This window comes from Myotis myotis, unplaced genomic scaffold (genome assembly GCF_014108235.1).
Source record: "Myotis myotis isolate mMyoMyo1 unplaced genomic scaffold, mMyoMyo1.p scaffold_m19_p_4, whole genome shotgun sequence".
NCBI lineage: Eukaryota > Metazoa > Chordata > Mammalia > Chiroptera > Vespertilionidae > Myotis > Myotis myotis.
Window position 1 is genome coordinate 14,864,967 of NW_023416346.1, and position 17,685 is coordinate 14,882,651.

The following is a 17,685-nucleotide window of genomic DNA, read 5'->3' on the forward strand; positions in this document are numbered from 1 at the left end:
TGGCTGCACCAGTCTGCATTCCCACCAGCAGTGCACGGGTGTTCCCTTTTCTCTGCATCCTCTCCAGCACTTGTCGTTTGTGGATTTGTTGATGATAGCCAGTCTGACAGGTGTGAGATGGTACCTCATTGTTGTTTTGATTTGCATCTCTCGGATGATTAGTGACTTTGAGCATGTTTTCATATGTCTCTTGGCTTTCTGAATGTCCTCTTTTGAAAAGTGTTTATTTAGGTCCTTTGTTCATTTTTTGATTGGATTGTTTATCTTCCTTTTGTTAAGTTGTATGAGTTCCCTATAAATGTTGGAGATTAAGTCTTTATCAGTGGTAACATTGGCAAATATGTTCTTCCATGAAGTGGGCTTTTTTGTTGTTTTGTTGATGGTTTCTTTTGCTGTGCAGAAGCTTTTTATTTTTATGTAGTCCCATTTGTTCATTTTCTCTTTAGTTTCAAGTGCCCTAGGAGCTGTATCAGTGAAGAAATTGCTTCGGCATATGTCTGAGATTTTGTTGCCTTTGGATTCCTCTAGTATTTTCATGGTTTCTCATCTTACATTTAAGTCCTTTACCCATTTTTAGTTTATTTTTGTGTATGGTGTAAGTTGGTGGTCTAGTTTCATTTTTTTGCATGTATCAGTCCAGTTTTCCCAACACCATTTATTGAAGAGACTGTCTTGACTCCATTGTATATTCTTGCCTCCTTTGTCAAATATTAATTGAGCATATCGGTTCGGGTCGATTTCTGGGTTCTCTATTCTATTCCATTGATCTATATGTCTGTTCTTGTGCCAGTACCAGGCAGTTTTGAGAACAGTGGCTTTGTAATACAGCTTGATATCTGGTATTGAGATCCCTCCTACTTTGTTCTTCTTTCTCAGGATTGATGCAGCTATTCGGGGTCTTTTTTTATTCCAGATGAATTTTTGGAGAGTTCGTTCTAGGCCTGTGAAATATGCCATTGGTATTTTAATGGGAAGTGCATTGAATTTATAGATTGCTCTGGGTAGTATGGACATTTTAATGATGATGATTCTACCAGTCCATGAACATGGTATGTTCTTCTATCTATTTATGTCTTCCTCTATCTCTTTTTTCAACAGCCTGTATTTTTCTGAGTAGAGGTCTTTTAACTCTTTAGTTAAGTTTATTCCTAGGTATCTTAATTTTTTTGGTGCGATGGTAAATGGGATTGCTTTTTAATCTCTCTTTCTGCACATTCACTATTGGTGTATAGAAATGCCATAGATTTCTTGGCATTAATTTTGTATTCTGCTACATTGCCGAATTCATTTATCAAGTCTAATAGTTTTTTTATGGAGTCTTTAGGGTTTTTTATGTACAATATCATGTCATCTGCGAATAAGGACAATTTTATTCTTCTTTTCCAACTTGGATGCATTTTATTTCTTCTTCCTGTCTAATTGCAATGGCTAGTACTTCCAGTTCTATGTCAAGCAGGAGTGGTGAGAGTGGGCATCCCTGTCTTGTTCCTGTTGTTAGGGGAAATGGTGTTAGTTTTTGTACATTGAGTATGATGTTGGCTGTGGGTTTGTCATATATGGCTTTTATTATGTTGAGGTATGATCCTTCTAGTCCCACCTTGCTGAGAGTTTTTATCAAAAATGGTTGTTGGATTTTGTCAAATGCTTTTTCTGCATCAATTGATATGACCATGTGGTTTTTTCTCTCTCAGTTTGTTTATGTGATGTATCACGTTTATTGATTTGCGGATATTGTACCATCCTTGCATCCCTGGGATAAATCCTACTTGGTCATGGTGTATGATCTTTCTGATGTACTGCTGGATCCGATTTGCTAAGATTTTCTTGAGGATTTTGGCATCTTTGTTCATGAGGGATATTGGCCTGTAATTCCCTTTCATTGTGTTGTCTTTATCTGGTTTTGGTATGAGGCTTCATAGAATGAGCTTGGAAGTGTTCCTTCCTCTTGAATTTTTGGAATAATTTGAGGAGGATAGGTTTTAGTTCTTCCTTGAATGTTTGGTAAAACTCCCCTGTGAAGCCATCTAGCCCCAGGCTTTTGTTTGCTGGAAGCTTTTTGATGACTGCTTCAATTTCTTCCATAGTTATTGACCTATTGAGAATTTTAGAATCTTCCTGATTGAGTTTTGGAAGGTTGTATTTTTCTGGGAATATGTCCATTTCCTCCAGGTTGTCTAGTTTGTTGGAGTAGAGTTGTTCACAGTATTTTTTAACAATCATTTGTATTTCTGTGGGGTCTTTTGTTATTTCACCTCTATCATTTCTGATTTTGTTTATTTGGATCCTCTCTCTCTGCTTCTTGGTGAGCCTGGCTAGAGGTTCATCAATCTTGCTTATCCTTTCAAAGAACCAGCTCTTGGTTTCATTGATTTTCTGTATTTTTTTTTTGTCTTTATGCCATTTATTTTTGCTCTGATCTTTATTATCTTCTTCCTTCTGCTCACTCTGGGCTTTTCTTGTTGATCTCCTTCTAATTCTTTGATTTGTAGAGTTAGATGATTTACTACCATTTTTTTCTTGTTTTTTGAGGTAGGCCTGTAGAGCTATAAACTTCCCTCTCAGGGCTGCTTTCATTGTGTCCCATAGGTTTTGGATTCTTGTGTTTTCATTGTCATTAGTTTCCAGGATGTTTTTAATTTCTTCTTTGATCTCATTGGTAACCCATTCAATATTTAATAACATGCTATTGAACTTCCAAGTGTTTGAGTGTTTTGGATTGTTTTTATTGTAGTTTATTTCTAATATCTGCCATTGTGGTCTGAGAAGATGCTTGGTATGATTTCTGTCTTCTTGAATTTGGGGAGACTTTGCTTGTGACCCAATATGTGGTCTATTTTTGAAAGTATCCCATGTGCAAATGTTCAGGACACTGTTGAGAAGAACGTATATTTTGCAGCTTTAGGGTGAAATGTTCTGAAGATGTCAATTAAGTCCATCTGATCTAGTGAGTCATTTAGGATTGCTGTTTCTTTGCTGGATTTTTTGTCTAGAGGATTTATCCAGTGATGTTAGTGGTATATTAAAGTCCCCTACTATGATTGTATTGTTGTTGATCTCTCCCTTGATATATTCCAGGAGTTTTTTATGTATTTGGGTGCTCTTGCATTGGGTGCATATATGTTTATCAGGGTTATATCCTCTTGGTGTATTGATCCCTTTAGTATTATGAAGTGGCCTTCTTTATCTCTTGTTATGGCCTTCACTTTGAGGTCTATTTTGTCTGATATAAGTATTACTACCCCAGCTTTTTTTTTCATTTCCATTTGCCTGAAAGATATTTTTCCATCCCTTCACTTTCAGTCTGTGTGAGTCCCTTCTTCTGAGGTGGGTCTCTTGTATAGAGCAAATGTATGGGTCATGTTTTTTTATCCATTCAGCCACTCGGTGGCTTTTGATTGGAGCATTTAGTCCATTTACGTTTAAAGTTATTATTGAAAGGTACTTGTTTGTAGCCATTTTTATTTTTGTGTGGCTGTTTTCTTTCTGAGCTTTTTATTTCTTCTTTTTACACCAGTCCCTTTTGCATTTCTTGCATTGCTGGGTTGGTGGTGATAAACTCCCTTAGCCTTTTTTTGTATGTGAAGCTTCTTATTTCCCCTTCAATTTTGAATGATAGCCTTGCTGGATAGAGTATTCTTGGATTCAAGCCTTTGCTTTGCATCACTTTGTAAATTTCCATCCATCCTTTTCTGTGTTTCTGTTGAGAAATCATTTGATAATCTAATGGGAGATCCCTTGTATGTAACTTTCCGTTTCTCTCTTGCAGCCTGTAAGATTCTCTCTTTGTCCTGAACATTTGCCATGGTAATTATGATGTTTCTTGGTGTAGATCTTTTTGGGTTCACCTTGTTTGGGACTCTCTGTGCTTGTGTGACTTTTTTCTTCCCCACCGCAGGGAAATTTTCTGACATTATTTCTTCAAATAGGTTTTCTAAGTCTTGCTCCTCTTCCTGTTGTTCTGGCACCCCTATTATTCGTATTTTGTTTCGTTTCATGTTGTCCCATAGCTCCCTTAGGCTCTCTCCTTGTGTCTTTTAATTTTTTTCTCTAATTGCTGTTCATTTTGTGTGTGTTTTGTTTCCCTGTCTTCTAATTCGCTAATTCGGTCCTCCGCTTCTCTTAGTCTACTGTTGAAACTTTCCATAGTGTTTTTTATTGCAGCTATATCACTCTTTATTTCTTCTTGATTCTTACATAAGTTATTGATTTTTTTCATCCACTTCTTCTTGATTCTTACATAAGTTGTTATTTCCTGCAACCAGTTTATGCACTCTAAGACCCTTATTCTGAATTCTTTTTCTGACATATTGAATGCCTCTGTTTCACTTAGCCACTTTTCTGGCGAGTCCTCCTTTTCTTTCCTTTGGGGGTTTCTTTGTCTACCCATTTTTGGTCTCACCAACTGATCTAGATGTCGAGTCGTGCAGGGGCTGCTCTTTGGGTGGCAGTGGTTCCTCAGGCTGCAGTTGCTCAAGTGGTCGCAGTAGTGGCTGCTCCTCAGTTGGCAGCGGCTCCTCTGTTTGCAGCAGCGGTGTCTCCTCTGGCTGGCAGGTGATGCTGCTCACACAGCTGCTGTTCCTTGGACAGGGGTGGGCTGATCACAAGGCTGCTGCTCTTCAGGTGGGGCTGGGCTTAGCGCGGCTGCTGCTCCTTTGACAGGAGCAGGCTGTTCCCGTGGCTTCTGCTCCTTGGATGGGTGTGGACTGCTCATGTGGCTGCTGTTCCTTGGATTGGGGCTGGCTGCATGCTGCTGCTGTTCCTCAGATGGGGCGGGCTGCTTGTGTGGCTGCCGCTCTTTGGACTGGGACAGGTTGCTTACAGGGCTACTGTTCCTCGTACGGATGTGGGCTGCATGCGCAGCTGCTGCTCTTCAGATGGGGGACGGGCTTCTTGCATGGCTGCTGCTCCTCAGGCGGGGGTGAGCTACACGTGTGGCTGCTGCTCCTCAGATGGGGGCAGGATGCTCACCTAGCTGCTGCTTGTCGGACAGGTGCAGACTGCGTGTGGCTGCTGCTCCTTAGACCACTGTGGGCTGCGCAGGGCTGCCGCTCCTCAGATGTGGTCAGTCTGTCTATTCGTTTGGCTGCTACTCCTCGGACAGGGGCGAGCTGCTTGGGCAGCTGTGGATCATAGATTTTAAATGTAAGAACTAAAACTGTAAAACTCTTCTGAACACCTTTGGGATTTTCTCTGAACAGTTGTGTGGAAAAGAAGAATAAAACATCTTTTAATTAGTGAGGTGACTTACACAATTTAAAAAAAAAAATCCTCCTCCCATCTTTAAAATCAAGCTACTTTCCATGTATGTAGGACACATAGACACTTCCTAGGAATATGCAAAAATGCTTTTAGCAATGGCACCTGAATATAAATCCTTCTCTTGTTTACCAAGTTTTCCTTTAAGTAGCAGGTAACTGGAATGCAGTGTGTCCTGTGAATACCTGTAATCAAGCGCCTGGGTCGGACACTGCAGATGCATTAATGGTGGTGGCTGTTTTGGACTGAAATGCTGATCCCTGGCTTCTAGTGAACTACAGCTTTTGCATCATTACTGTCCTCTCTGGGAGTGCTTTAAATTTATTCATGAAACTAGTGGGAGCTCAGGTGGCAATAGCTATATCCATTTAGTAATCAGAATAAGAGGAAAGCCACTTTCATGTTCCCTTGCAATGCTGCAGTGCTTAGCTAACCTAGAGGATATTAATTACTCAGCATGCTTTGAGGTGTAAAAGCATAAATTTGGCAAGACAAATGTGTTCAAGTCTACATTTAAGCAACAAGAGTTAATTTAAAACAGTGCAAAATTTCAGGGAAATCAGGGACTAGCATAATTTAGTGTTTTTGGTTTGCTCCCACCCTCTCTAGCACCAGGTGGGAGACCTACTTGTTTGTGTTAAGGAAGAAAAGTTATTTTTACCAGAGACATTTGTAAAATTGACCATGCGTGCCAGTGAGTTTATTGCATAAATTTCCCACAAGCAGTGTTCAGGAATGTTTCCATGGCAGGCAGAGGCTTCCTGCAGCACAGAGGTATAAAGTTGTTTTTCTGATCTGCAGGTTTTCCTTTTATTACTCTCTAGAGGCCCAGTGCATGACATTTGTGCACGAGTAGGGTCCCTAGGCCTGACCCATGATCAGGGCCAATCTGTGGGGTGACAGGCGGGCGGGGTGATTTGGGGACCCCTGCTGGCACCCGCCTTGGCTGGCCTGGGGCCTGCAGGCTGGAGGCAGCTCCTGCGTAGAGTGTCTGCCCCCTGGTGGTCAGTGCACATCATAGCAACCAGTCATTCTGCCATTCTGTCGATTTGCATATTAGGCTTTTATTATATGATAGCCTTAATGGCCCCCTGCCTAGAGGGCAGGGGAAACACATGGCTTTTACAAGCTGCCCCATCAGGTGAAATCTTTATTGTATTAAGGTGGAGCATCTTCCATTGCTCATTTCAGGTTAAATCAAGTGGTGCCCCTCACCCCTCCTCCTTTAGGTTCAATCTTTTAGGGCTGGTTTTAGTCTTATTTTTTTAAAATAGTTTTTTATTGATTTTAGAGAGGAAGGGAGAGAGACAGAGACAGAGACAGAGAGAGAGAGAGAAACATCCATGATAAGAGAGAATCATTGATCTGTTGCCTCCTGCATGCCCCCTGATGGGGATTGAACCCACAACCTGGGTATGTGCCCTGACCGGAAATCGAACCGTAATCTCCTCGTTCATAGGTCAATGCTCAACCACTGAGCCACACTGACTGGGCTAGTCTTATTTTCTGAACGCAAGTGATTATGGGTATATGCCAGAGTCCTGTTAAAGGTGTCATGATTTGACCCCTTAGGTAGGAATTTGATTCTGGCCCACCTTCTAGTGGGTCCTCTTTGCATTGGACAAATTTAAGTATAACATAGATGTTTATGGAAGCTCCATTTAGACAAATGGAAAATCCGGAGATGTCATATTTATGATTTACGAGTCTCAGGTGTCCCTTGCATGCTTATTTATCCACAGAAAAGGGCCAAGGTTTTAAAATTTGAAAACAAAAGCAGTTTATGTGAGTTTTTATTCATGTAGGATTTGTACTGGGCCCTTTCCAAAAAGGAAAAAAAAAATAGAAAGTTTCTCATATGTACATAGGAAAAAGGGAGATGAGAAACCATCCTTAGAGAGCAGGGGAATAGATGTAATTGGACACTTGAGAGGCTCCCATCTTCCTGGCTGAGTTGTGACTATGCCTATGAAATCTTTAGCAGCCAGAGGTCCCTATCTCTGCAGTTCTTAATCCATCAGCAGAGAGCAGACATGTTCCTCCGCAGAGATGAGTTTGCTCTTGGCATGAAACCCAAATGGATTTGTCACAAAATAATATCATGTACGATCTACTGGTGAGTCTGTGGGGAAAAGATCGAAGATATTCTCACAATATGGAGACACCCTTTGGATAATCACAATGAACAGGGAGTGCCTCCTTGCTTCTGGGCCTGTGCATAGGCATGGAGAAGACCAAGTCCTAGTCTCTGCTTCAAGCAGCTCACTGTCTAGAGCAGCACATGCCAATGAAACTTTCCATGATGATGGAAATATTCTTTGTCAGCACCGTCGAACACAATAGCCACCAGCCCCATGTGGCTATGGAGCACTTGGAATGTGGCTAGTGTGATTAAGGAACTGAATCTTAACATTTTTATAGAATTTTCATTAGTTTTAATTTAAACAGCCACATGTGGCTAGTGGTTCCCATGATGGACAGGATAGGGCTAGAGAGAGAATGAACATATACACCTAACTGTAAGGGGCAAGCTTTCAGGAAAAACTAAGTGGAACAGGCAGGAGAATAGAGGAGAGTGGCTAATTAAATAAAATCCAAATGTAAGACTACTGAAGGGGCACATCACGTGGGTGCTCTCATGGATCAGACATTTCAATCAAGACAGCTGCTGGGTCCTGCCAGTTCCTGGTGGAATTCTCTAACAATTGCCTGCTGTGCCTTGTTTTACAGATCTCTGAAAATGTGCCCTTAGCTTTAGACCCTAGTCACAGTGGGTCAGGTTGCAATATGAGGTCAAGTTTGTGTTCCCTCCCCAAGGGACAAAATCCACGTTAGGACAGACACAGGCCGCTGGGCTATCTGTGGGTAGAAGCAGCGTTTTCCTTACTAAATGGATCTTCTCAAGGACATGTGCAGGGCTTTGTGTAATATTTCCAAAAGTTTTGCTCTATGAAAGGATGTTTTTATACAGGTGTGACCAGTTCATTACATGCTTTTTCCATTAAAACAAATTTTTGTGACCCTCTGCAGTGGAATGAGGTAACTTTTCTTTTTCTTTTTTTAGAAAATCAAGCAAGACTTTATTGACAGCAGCAGAAATATCATGAGGTCCCTTAGAATTGGGGGATATGTACCTGCGGGGGGGGGGGGGGAGGCAATGGCATGGGTGTGCTACCTGGAGGGAGAGAGGGCTGAATGAGGTAACTTTCCTGCCCCATACTGGAACACTGGTCCCCCAGATACACAATGATTTGGGGTTTGTAAATTGACCCTACGATGAATAAGCTGCTTTCTAATGTGTGCCTGGTGCCAAATGATGAGCCAGTGTTGTTAAAGTGGAGGATCCTTGTCTGCCTGCACCCAAACTGAGTTATTTAGTTACAGATTGCATAGAAGAGGTATGGAATACAGCTCTAACTTTAGACCATTTGAGATGTGGTATTTCTCATGAAAATATTTGTTCCCATCTTGATTTTAGCAGCTATGCTTGGTCGTACGCTCTGAAGTAGCCTTAAGAGCTCAGGATGTATTAGATTGAGATTGAATGGTTTTGTCCACAGATGGTTTGGGTCTATTGAATCCAAGGTCAATGAGGGATTAAGAAATACTGCAAAATTGTGTTATATTGTTCCTAACTCTTTACTTGATGATATATAACAGAATGTGTCAGCAAACAGTAGTGGAGTGGCTGAGGCTAAAAATATTACTTGTGCAAGATGTTACTTGGAAGAACCTATTCTTCCAATTCTTGGACTAGAAAGTAAGAATAGAGTTTTAAATGGAGACCCAGTAGGATGATAGGCTTATGATTTTGGAGGGTTGATACAGAACTTTTAAATTATCATTATCATCATCAAAAGAGAAATATATGTACATTATTAAAAACAAAAAAGGCAGAGAAAGGTTTAAATTAATAGTAAAATGCTCATTCTTCCTGACTCCTATTTTCATTCTCTAAACATAACTACTGTTAGCAATTTTTCCAGAAAATTTTTATGGATATGTATATAGACAAATGGAAAAATACTCTCTGTACCTTGCTTTATTTATTTAATAGTATATTTTGGAGCCCTTTCCTATCTATAATAATAAAACTGTAATATGCTAATTAGACCGGACAGCTGAACGACCTTCTGCTGGACAAAGCTGTGAGGGCCGAGGCAAGCCGCTGCGGCTGCGAGGGCCGAGCCCCTTGCACGAATTTCTTGCATTGGGCCTCTAGTGTCATTATATAGGCTTTTGTTATCCTTTTTTCAATAGATTTAATTTCTTATAGCAGTTTTAGGTTAACAGCAATATTGAGCAGAAGGTATGGAGTTTTCTTATATACCTTCTGCCCTCACACACAGTATCCTCCATTTTCTTTTTTTTTTTTTTCAGTTTTCATAAAGGTCTATTTTATTGTTGGTAGGTAATGCATTTAACAGTTAAATATATTAAATAATATATGGGTGACTGCATCCTCCATTATTAACAATCCCCATCAGAGTGGTACATTAATTATAATTGATTAATCTATATTGACACATCATTATCACCCAAAGTCTATAATTTACATGAGGGTTCACTCTTGGTGTTAATATATTCTATAGTCTTGGACAATTATGTTTCTTGCTTCTTTTTTCCGTTTAGTGACTTTTTTGGATTGATTTTAGTTACTGTTGTTGAACTTGCATGTTTACTTTTTGAAAGAGTTGAGGTTACAGATCATCTCTTAGTGGTTACCCTTAATTTTTGCTATAGGAAATGGATATTAAAATATACTTTATTTTTAGAACAGTTTTAGATTTACAATGCAAAGCTAGTACAGAAAGTTCCCATATGCTCCACACCCAGTTTCCCCTATTATTAATATTGTACATTTGAGCTCTTGCCAGTGTGGCTCAGTTGGTTGAGCATTGCCCCATGCACCAAAAGGTCACCAGTTCGATTCCCGGTCAGTGCACATACCCAGGTTGCAGGTTTGATCCCCAGTCGGGATGTGTGTAGGAAGCAACTGATCTATGTTTCTCCCTCACATTGATGTTTCTCTCTCTCTGTATCTCTTTTTCTCTCCCCTTCTGTCACTTCCCTTCCTCTCTTCCTTTCTGTCTCTAAAATAAATAAAACATATAAAAATATGGCACATTTGTCACAATTAATGAACCGATATTGATACACTATTATAAACTAAAGTTCATATTCCATTCAGATTTTCTTAGTTTTTATCCAAAGTCCTTTTTCTGTTCCAGGATCCAATCTAGGGTACCACATAACTTTCCATAACTATATTTCCTTAGACTCTTCAGGCTACTCCAGTTTCTTAGACTTACTTTGTTTTTGATGGTCTTGATAGTTTTGAGGAATACTGATCAAGTATTTTTTAGGATGCCTTCAATTGGAATTTGTCTGATGTTTTTCTCATGATTATACTGAGGTCATGTGTTTTTAAGAGAAAGACCACACACGTACTATAGCACCCTTCTCATCACATCATATCCAGGGTATATACTATCAATATTACTCATCACTGTCCGTGTTAATCTTGATTATCTGATGCTCCAACAGTGAGAAAACTAGCTTCTACAATCCACCATTCATTTACATATTCAGTTCCAGTGAGAATGCATAGCTATAATGTATATACCCCCATGGGAAACTACATGCCGATCTCAAGGGAATGATAGCTGTCAAATTCCAAAACAAGCAGCATTGAGCAGATGGAATGGAAGATTCTTTGTGGAAAGCTTTTCCCCAGAGTCTTTTCAGTTATGTATTATTGGTTAGAGCTACTAGTCTAGGTGTAGGTGCTAGGGTCGGGGAGGAGGGTACCCTGAGTTGACAAAATGCAGAGTAGCCTTTGTGAAACCTGGGGTGGGGTGAAAGATCTTAGCCCATTTTCAGTGGAGCTTTGGGCTCCAATCTTACCTGTTACAAAAGTCATACATAACATGTAGAAATATTTTTGTAAGATTGTACTTTATGTTCTATACACTTGAGCCTTCACACTTCTAGTGGACTGAAGGATGTATTTTGGGGGGGGGCAGGGATAAGTTGTTTGTGGAAGGATATCAATTCATTATATCTTTGGGAGGCTTCAACTGATCTTCTTTTGTGGCATTACCTTCATGACACTAGCTAAAGAGAAATGACCATTACAAGAGAGTATTTTAGTATTATTTTGTTTCATGAAAATATAGTTAAAATTAAAAAATTTTATTTTTTAGGATCCGCGGACTTTGATTTTGATCTGAGTGATGCATTGAAAGAAACTTCCTCAGTAAAGCGTGAGTAGTAAATTGAATAATCTATTAAAAGCAAACAATAGCAATTAATATGTACCATCCACTCAGAATACATACTCAAGGAAAATGGGTGGCCTGTATTGCACTTGATCGGATAAAATATGGGTATCATAAATTACATTATTCAAAAGAAAATTTGAATATTTAAAATTCTTTGTTTCTTTTGTGGAGAATACCAAGCAATATGTAATAACTGATATAGCATTTTCTCCAGCTCCTGTCATAGCCTGTACTGGTATAACATGCCAGCAGGCAGTGGCCTCCAAGCTCAGAATAAGGTACTTCCCTACCTCAGAATAAGGTACTTTGAAGTGAATAAGGGATTTGTTTCTCCTTTTAGATAAAAAAAAAAAATGGCTTTACTTAAGATGGTGTCTGCATGTAATCTCTCAAATGGTAAGCTTTGTTATCAGCTTGTCTTTACATTTAAAAAATGTGTGAATGCTTAGAAAGTAAAGCTGAGATTTTCCTTGACCGCTCCCCATCCTACTAAAACCCACTCCCACCCCAAGAAGGAACGGCTGATTAGTGTTCTATGTCATTATGCACATCTATACACATAGTTCTTTTTTTGTTTGTTTTACATAACATGTGTAGGACTTTTTAATTTAGTTATATGAATATTATTTCATAACTTGTTTTTTTAGTTAATATGTATCAAAGGACCTGAGTGAATATATTTATTTATATTAGTTTCCTAGGACTGCCATAACAAAGTACCACAAACCGGGTGGCTTAAAACCACAGAAATTCATTCTCTCAGAGTTCCTGAGGCCAGATGTCCAAAATCAAGGTATTGGCAGGACCATGCCCTTTCCTAAGGCTCAAGGGGAGGTTTCTTGCCTCTTCCAGATTCTAGTGGTGGTAGCAATCCTTGGTGTTACTTGGTTTGCCGCTGTGGCATTCCAATCACTGCCTCCATCTTCACACGGCCTTCTCATTTGTGTGTGTCTTTTCCTCTTCTGTTTCTTATAAACACAGTTTTTGTTGGATTCAGAGCTCACCTGGGTTATCCTGTGTGGTATCATTTCTAGAACTTTAACTTAATTACATCTGCAAAGATCCTTTCTCCAAATAAGATCATATTCCTGGGTTCTGTGGATTAGGTCGTGGCTATATATTTTGGGGGCCACCATTTAACCTACTGTATTATTCATATACTAGTATCTCAGACACAAACCTGTGCTTTGTGGAACTAGCATTTCAGTGATGTGACTGTGGACATGGCCATTTTGTTACTGGTGGACATGTGGTTTGTTTCCGTTCTGCACATTTACAAATAAGGCTTCAGTGAACATTTCTTCTCCATATCCTTTGTGCCCAAGTACAGTGGAACCACAAGGCCGAAAGGTATATATATTTTATATTTTAACAGATTTTGCCAAATTATTTCCAAAATGAATTTACCATTATGTACTCCCATTGATACTGTTATAATAGTACCTTTTATCCCAGCCTCACACCACCACCAGATTTTACCAATCAAAAACATTTTACCTTACCATTTGCAACGTCATGGATGGAACTGGAGAGCATTATGCTAAGTGAAATAAGCCAGTCAATGAAGGAAAAATACCACATGATCTCACTCATTCATGGATAATAGAGACCATTATAAACTTTTGAACAATAATAGATACAGAGGCAGAGCTGCCTCAAGCAGATTGTCAAACTGCAGCGGGAAGGCCGGGGAGGGTTGGGGGGCAGGAGGTAGGGGGGTAAGAGATCAACTAAAGGACTTGTATGCATGCATATAAGCATAACCAATGGACATAAGACACTGGGGGATAGGGGAGGCTAGGGGACTGTCTAGGGCGGGGGGATAAAATGGACACATATGTAATACCCTTTGTAATACTTTAAGCAATAAAAAAAAAAATTAAAGCAGATGGAATAACATCATAGGTTCATTTAAAATCCTCCTTGAGATGATATCTTTGATTCTGCTGATTGCATTTATTGACATTAAACACTTGGTTCTACTGTACAAAAAAAACCCAAACATTTTACCAATATGATGGACAAAATATCTTACTGCTTATTATACATTTCCCTGATTATACTAAGATGGAGCATTATCCTATATAATAAAAGGCTAACATGCAGATTGACTGAACAGCAGAATGACCGGTCGCTATGATGAGCACTGACCACCAGGGGGCAGACGCTCAATGAAGGAGCTGCCCCCTGGTGGTCAGTGTGCTCCCACAGGTGGAACACCGCTCAGCCAGAAGCCCTACACCAGCTTAGGCTGTCAGTTGGACATCCCCCAAGGGCTCCCAGACTGGGAGAGGGCGCAGGCCTGGCTGAAAGACTCCCCCCCTCCCCTGCTGAGTGCAGAAATTGCGTGCACTGGGCCTCTAGTTTTATATTTTTACTAGAGGCCCGGTGCACAAAAATTTGTGCACTCGGGGGTAGGGGATCCCTCAGCCCGGCCTGTGCCCTTTCGCAGTCTGGGACCCCTCGGGGGTGACCAATTGCTGGCTTAGGCCTGCTCCCTGGGGGATTGTGCCTAAGATGGCAATCAGACATCCCTCTGGCAGCCCGGCAGCCCTCAGGGGATGTCCACTTGCCAGCAGGGAGCAGGCCTAAGCTGCAGTCGGACATCCTTAGGGCTGCTGAGGAGGCAGGAGAGGCTCCCACCACCACCGCTGTACTGGCAGCCATCAGCCTGGCTTGTGGCTGAGCAGAGCTCCCCCCTGAAAGAGCTCCCTGACCACCAGAGGGCAGCTCCTGCACTGAGCGTCTGCCCCCTGGTGGTCAGTGTGTGTCATAGTGACCAGTCATTCCCAGTTGTTCTGCTGTTAGGGTCAGTTCGCATATTACCCTTTTACTATATAGGATAGAAGCCTGGCGCACGGGAGGGGGCTGGCTGGTTTGCTCTGAAGGGTGTCCCAGATCAGGGTGGGGGTCCCCATTGGGGTGCCTGGCCAGCCTGGGTGAGGGGCTGATGGCTGTTTGCAGCTGGTCACACCCCCTTCAGGGTGGGGGTCCCCACTGGGGTTCCTGGCCAATCTGGGTGAGGGGCTGAGGGCCGTTTTCAGGCTGGTGGGTGACTGAAGCTCCCAGCCTCTTTTTTTCTTCTTTTTTTTTTATTCTGTGATTTATTTACCTTCTATGGCTGTCACTGGAGCTGAGAGCTGGCTCCTGCTCTTAGCCGGTGCTGGCTGAAAGCAGGTATCTGGGTTTGTTTAGCTTCTATAATTGAAACTCTGTTACCATCACTGGCGCTCTAAGCTCTGAGCCTGCTGCCAGCTGAAAGCAGGTATCTGGAGTTTGTTTAGCTTCTATAATTGCAACATTGTTGCATCCGGAGCTCAGAGCTGGGCTGCAGCAGGTGGGGAACCTTGGCTTCCTCCGTCACTGGAGCAAGCAAGCCTCATGTTCGCTTCAGCTGTGTGGCTGCTGACCGCCATCTTGGCTGGCAGTTAATTTGCATATCTCACTGATTAGCCAATGGGAAGGGTAGCGAAGTTACGGTTAATTACCATGTTTCTCTATTATTAGATAGGATTGACCATTTGCACTTTTCTCTTTGGTGAATTGTCTCTTCATATTCCTTCCCCATTTTTAAACTGGGCTATTGGTTGTTTTTTGGGGGGGTTTTATGGGTTTGTGGGATCCCTTTGTATATTGTGGATTGAGAAAGGCAGGAGCTCTGGCATCTGATTTCCTGTGTCTGAATCCTGCCTCTGCCACTTATTAACTATCACCTTAGGTGAGTCACCTGACTTCTCTGCTCCTCAGTTTTCTCATGTGTTACATGAGGCTAATAATAAGCACTACCTCCTAGGATTATGGTAAGGAATAGATGAGCTGGCCCTTGTGAAGAACTATGCAAAGGACTTGATATGAGGTGAGTGTTCAGTGTGTGTGTGTCATTATTGTTGTTCTTTGACTGATTTGATTGGAAAGATTGGGTCTCCAGTGTAAGAGTCAGGCATACGTAAGAAATGCTCACCTGCTTACATTGATCAACAGACTAAATGCAATTTCCTGTCAAAATCCCAGCTAGAGTTTTGCAGAAATAGACAAGCTGATCTTAATTTCAAAGTACCCAGAATAACTAAAAAAATCTTGCAAAAGAAGAAAAAGTTGGAGGACTCACACTTCTCAATTTCAAAACTTACTACAAATCTGCAATAATCAAGTAGTATGGTACTGGCATAAAGGTAGACGTAGAGCTCAATGGAATAGAATTGAGAGTCTAGAAATAAACCCTTGTATCTATGACTTATTTATTTATTTATTTATTTATTTATTTATTTATTTATTGTTAATCCTCACCTGAGAATATTTTTCCATTGATTTTTGGGGAGAGTGGAAGAGAGAGGAAAGGACAGAGAGAAACATCGTGTGAAAGAAACACATTGATTGGCTGCCTCCCGCATGAGCCCCAACCAGGGCCCAGGCTGGGGAGGAGCCTGCAATCAAAGCACATGCCCCTGACCAGAATCGAACCCAGAACCCTTTGGTCTGCAGGCCGATGCTCTATCCACTGAGCCAAACCGACCAGGGTGACCATTTGATTTTTAAATTTTTTTGATTTCAGAGAGGAAGGGAGAGGGAGATAGAAACATTAGTGATGAGAGAGAATCATTGATTGGCTGCCTCCTGCATGCCCCCTACTGGGGATCAAGACCAGAACCCGGGCATATGCCTTTGACTGGAATCGAACTCGGGACCCTTCAGTCCACAGGCTGACGCTCTATCCACTGAGCCAAACCAGGTAGGGCCCATTGATTTTTAACAAAGGTACCAAGACTATTCAATGGGGGAAAGAATAGTCTCTTCAATAAATGATGCTGGGACAACTACCTAGTCACATGCAAAAGAATGAAGTTGGACCCCTGCCTCACTTCTTATACAAAAATTAATTCAAAATGGATCATATACCTAAAACTATAAATCTCTTGGAAGTTTATTTTTATGTATGCTGTGAGGCAAGATCTTAGGGTATTCTCAGGTTTTTGCTGAGCATGCACACAGTCCTATACATTCAGGTAGCCTTTTAGATTCCTAAGAAAAAAAAGTACAACTAATTTATTATCGGCGGTTTTAATGAAATTAAATTAACATCTCCAAAAACAAACATGATCTAAAACAAAACAGAAAAACTTGTTAAGTATAAACAGACCACCAATTAGTAAATTTATTAATTTCCTACTGGAGGGCTTTTAAATATTTACATCACCTTTTCAGTCATATGCCTGTCCATCGGATTTTACTCATCAGCACCCATCAGCCAGTGTGTCTGGGATGCATAGGACTACCAATACAAGATGTCTTTGGTTGCACATGATGTCTTGGGTTGAATGATATCCTTTAAGACCACATCATTCTGCCATCCTTTGTTTTTCTATTTTAGCTTATACTTTATGCAACTAAAATTTCAAAGACACAGGCCTGCCCATCTCTCTTTGGCTCAATTATTTTTCTGGCAGAGAATGTTCTTCTTTGTATATCCCTGAACCACCTACGTCAGGGTATTGTAAAAGGCTTTCAATAATCCATTCAGTAATGTTTATTGAGTACTTGCTTGCTGCTAGTCACTATTCCAGGGCTGGACTTACCAGGTGGCCTAGGTCAATTTCCTCATGAAATTATTTTTTCTGGAAGGACATAGACAGTACATAAAATAATTTCAGGTACTACTCAGTACTCTAGAGTAAATATAGCAGAGTGATGGAACAGGGAGAGCCCAAGGACGTGGTAAGGGGTAACTACTTAAACATGGTAAAGAACTCTCTGGTGAAAGTTGACATGCATGGAGCCGGGAAAAACCCTTGAAAGCCAAGGGATTAGATGAAAGAACCATACAGCAGAGAATTAGCTTGGCTCTAGGGCTTAGAAGGTAGTCTGTGTGATTAGGAGTATGGATAATGTTAGAGAAAAGACAGAGAAGTTCCCAGGAGATAGAGCATATAAAGTCTCAAAGGCATAGTGACATTTTATTCCAATTACAAGAGGAAACTCCTGGAGTATATATTTAAAAACAGCCTTATTGACATATAATTCACGTACCATACAGTTTACCAGTTTAAAGTGCACAATTCATTGGTTTTTAGTGTATTCACAAGGTTGTGCAACTATAACCACAGTCAATTTAACATTTCTGTCATCTCAAAAAGAACGACAACCCACT

General features: G+C 40.8%; 1 protein-coding gene and 1 long non-coding RNA gene across 4 annotated transcripts in view; both read left to right on the forward strand.

Annotated features, from left to right (window-relative positions):
- The window catches only part of CD99L2 (CD99 molecule like 2), a 98,211-nt gene that overhangs the window by 43,996 nt on the left and 36,530 nt on the right, over positions 1 to 17,685 (forward strand). For all 3 annotated transcript variants that reach the window (XM_036304270.1, XM_036304271.1, XM_036304272.1), the window contains exon 2: positions 11,463 to 11,522. In XM_036304270.1, coding sequence (XP_036160163.1) covers positions 11,463 to 11,522 — 60 coding nt within the window. The remainder of the gene's footprint in view (positions 1 to 11,462; positions 11,523 to 17,685) is intronic.
- On the forward strand, positions 11,889 to 15,396 carry LOC118653643. Its single transcript, XR_004966840.1, has 3 exons — positions 11,889 to 11,936; positions 12,234 to 12,333; positions 15,334 to 15,396. It is a non-coding gene; the product is annotated as an uncharacterized LOC118653643 (long non-coding RNA).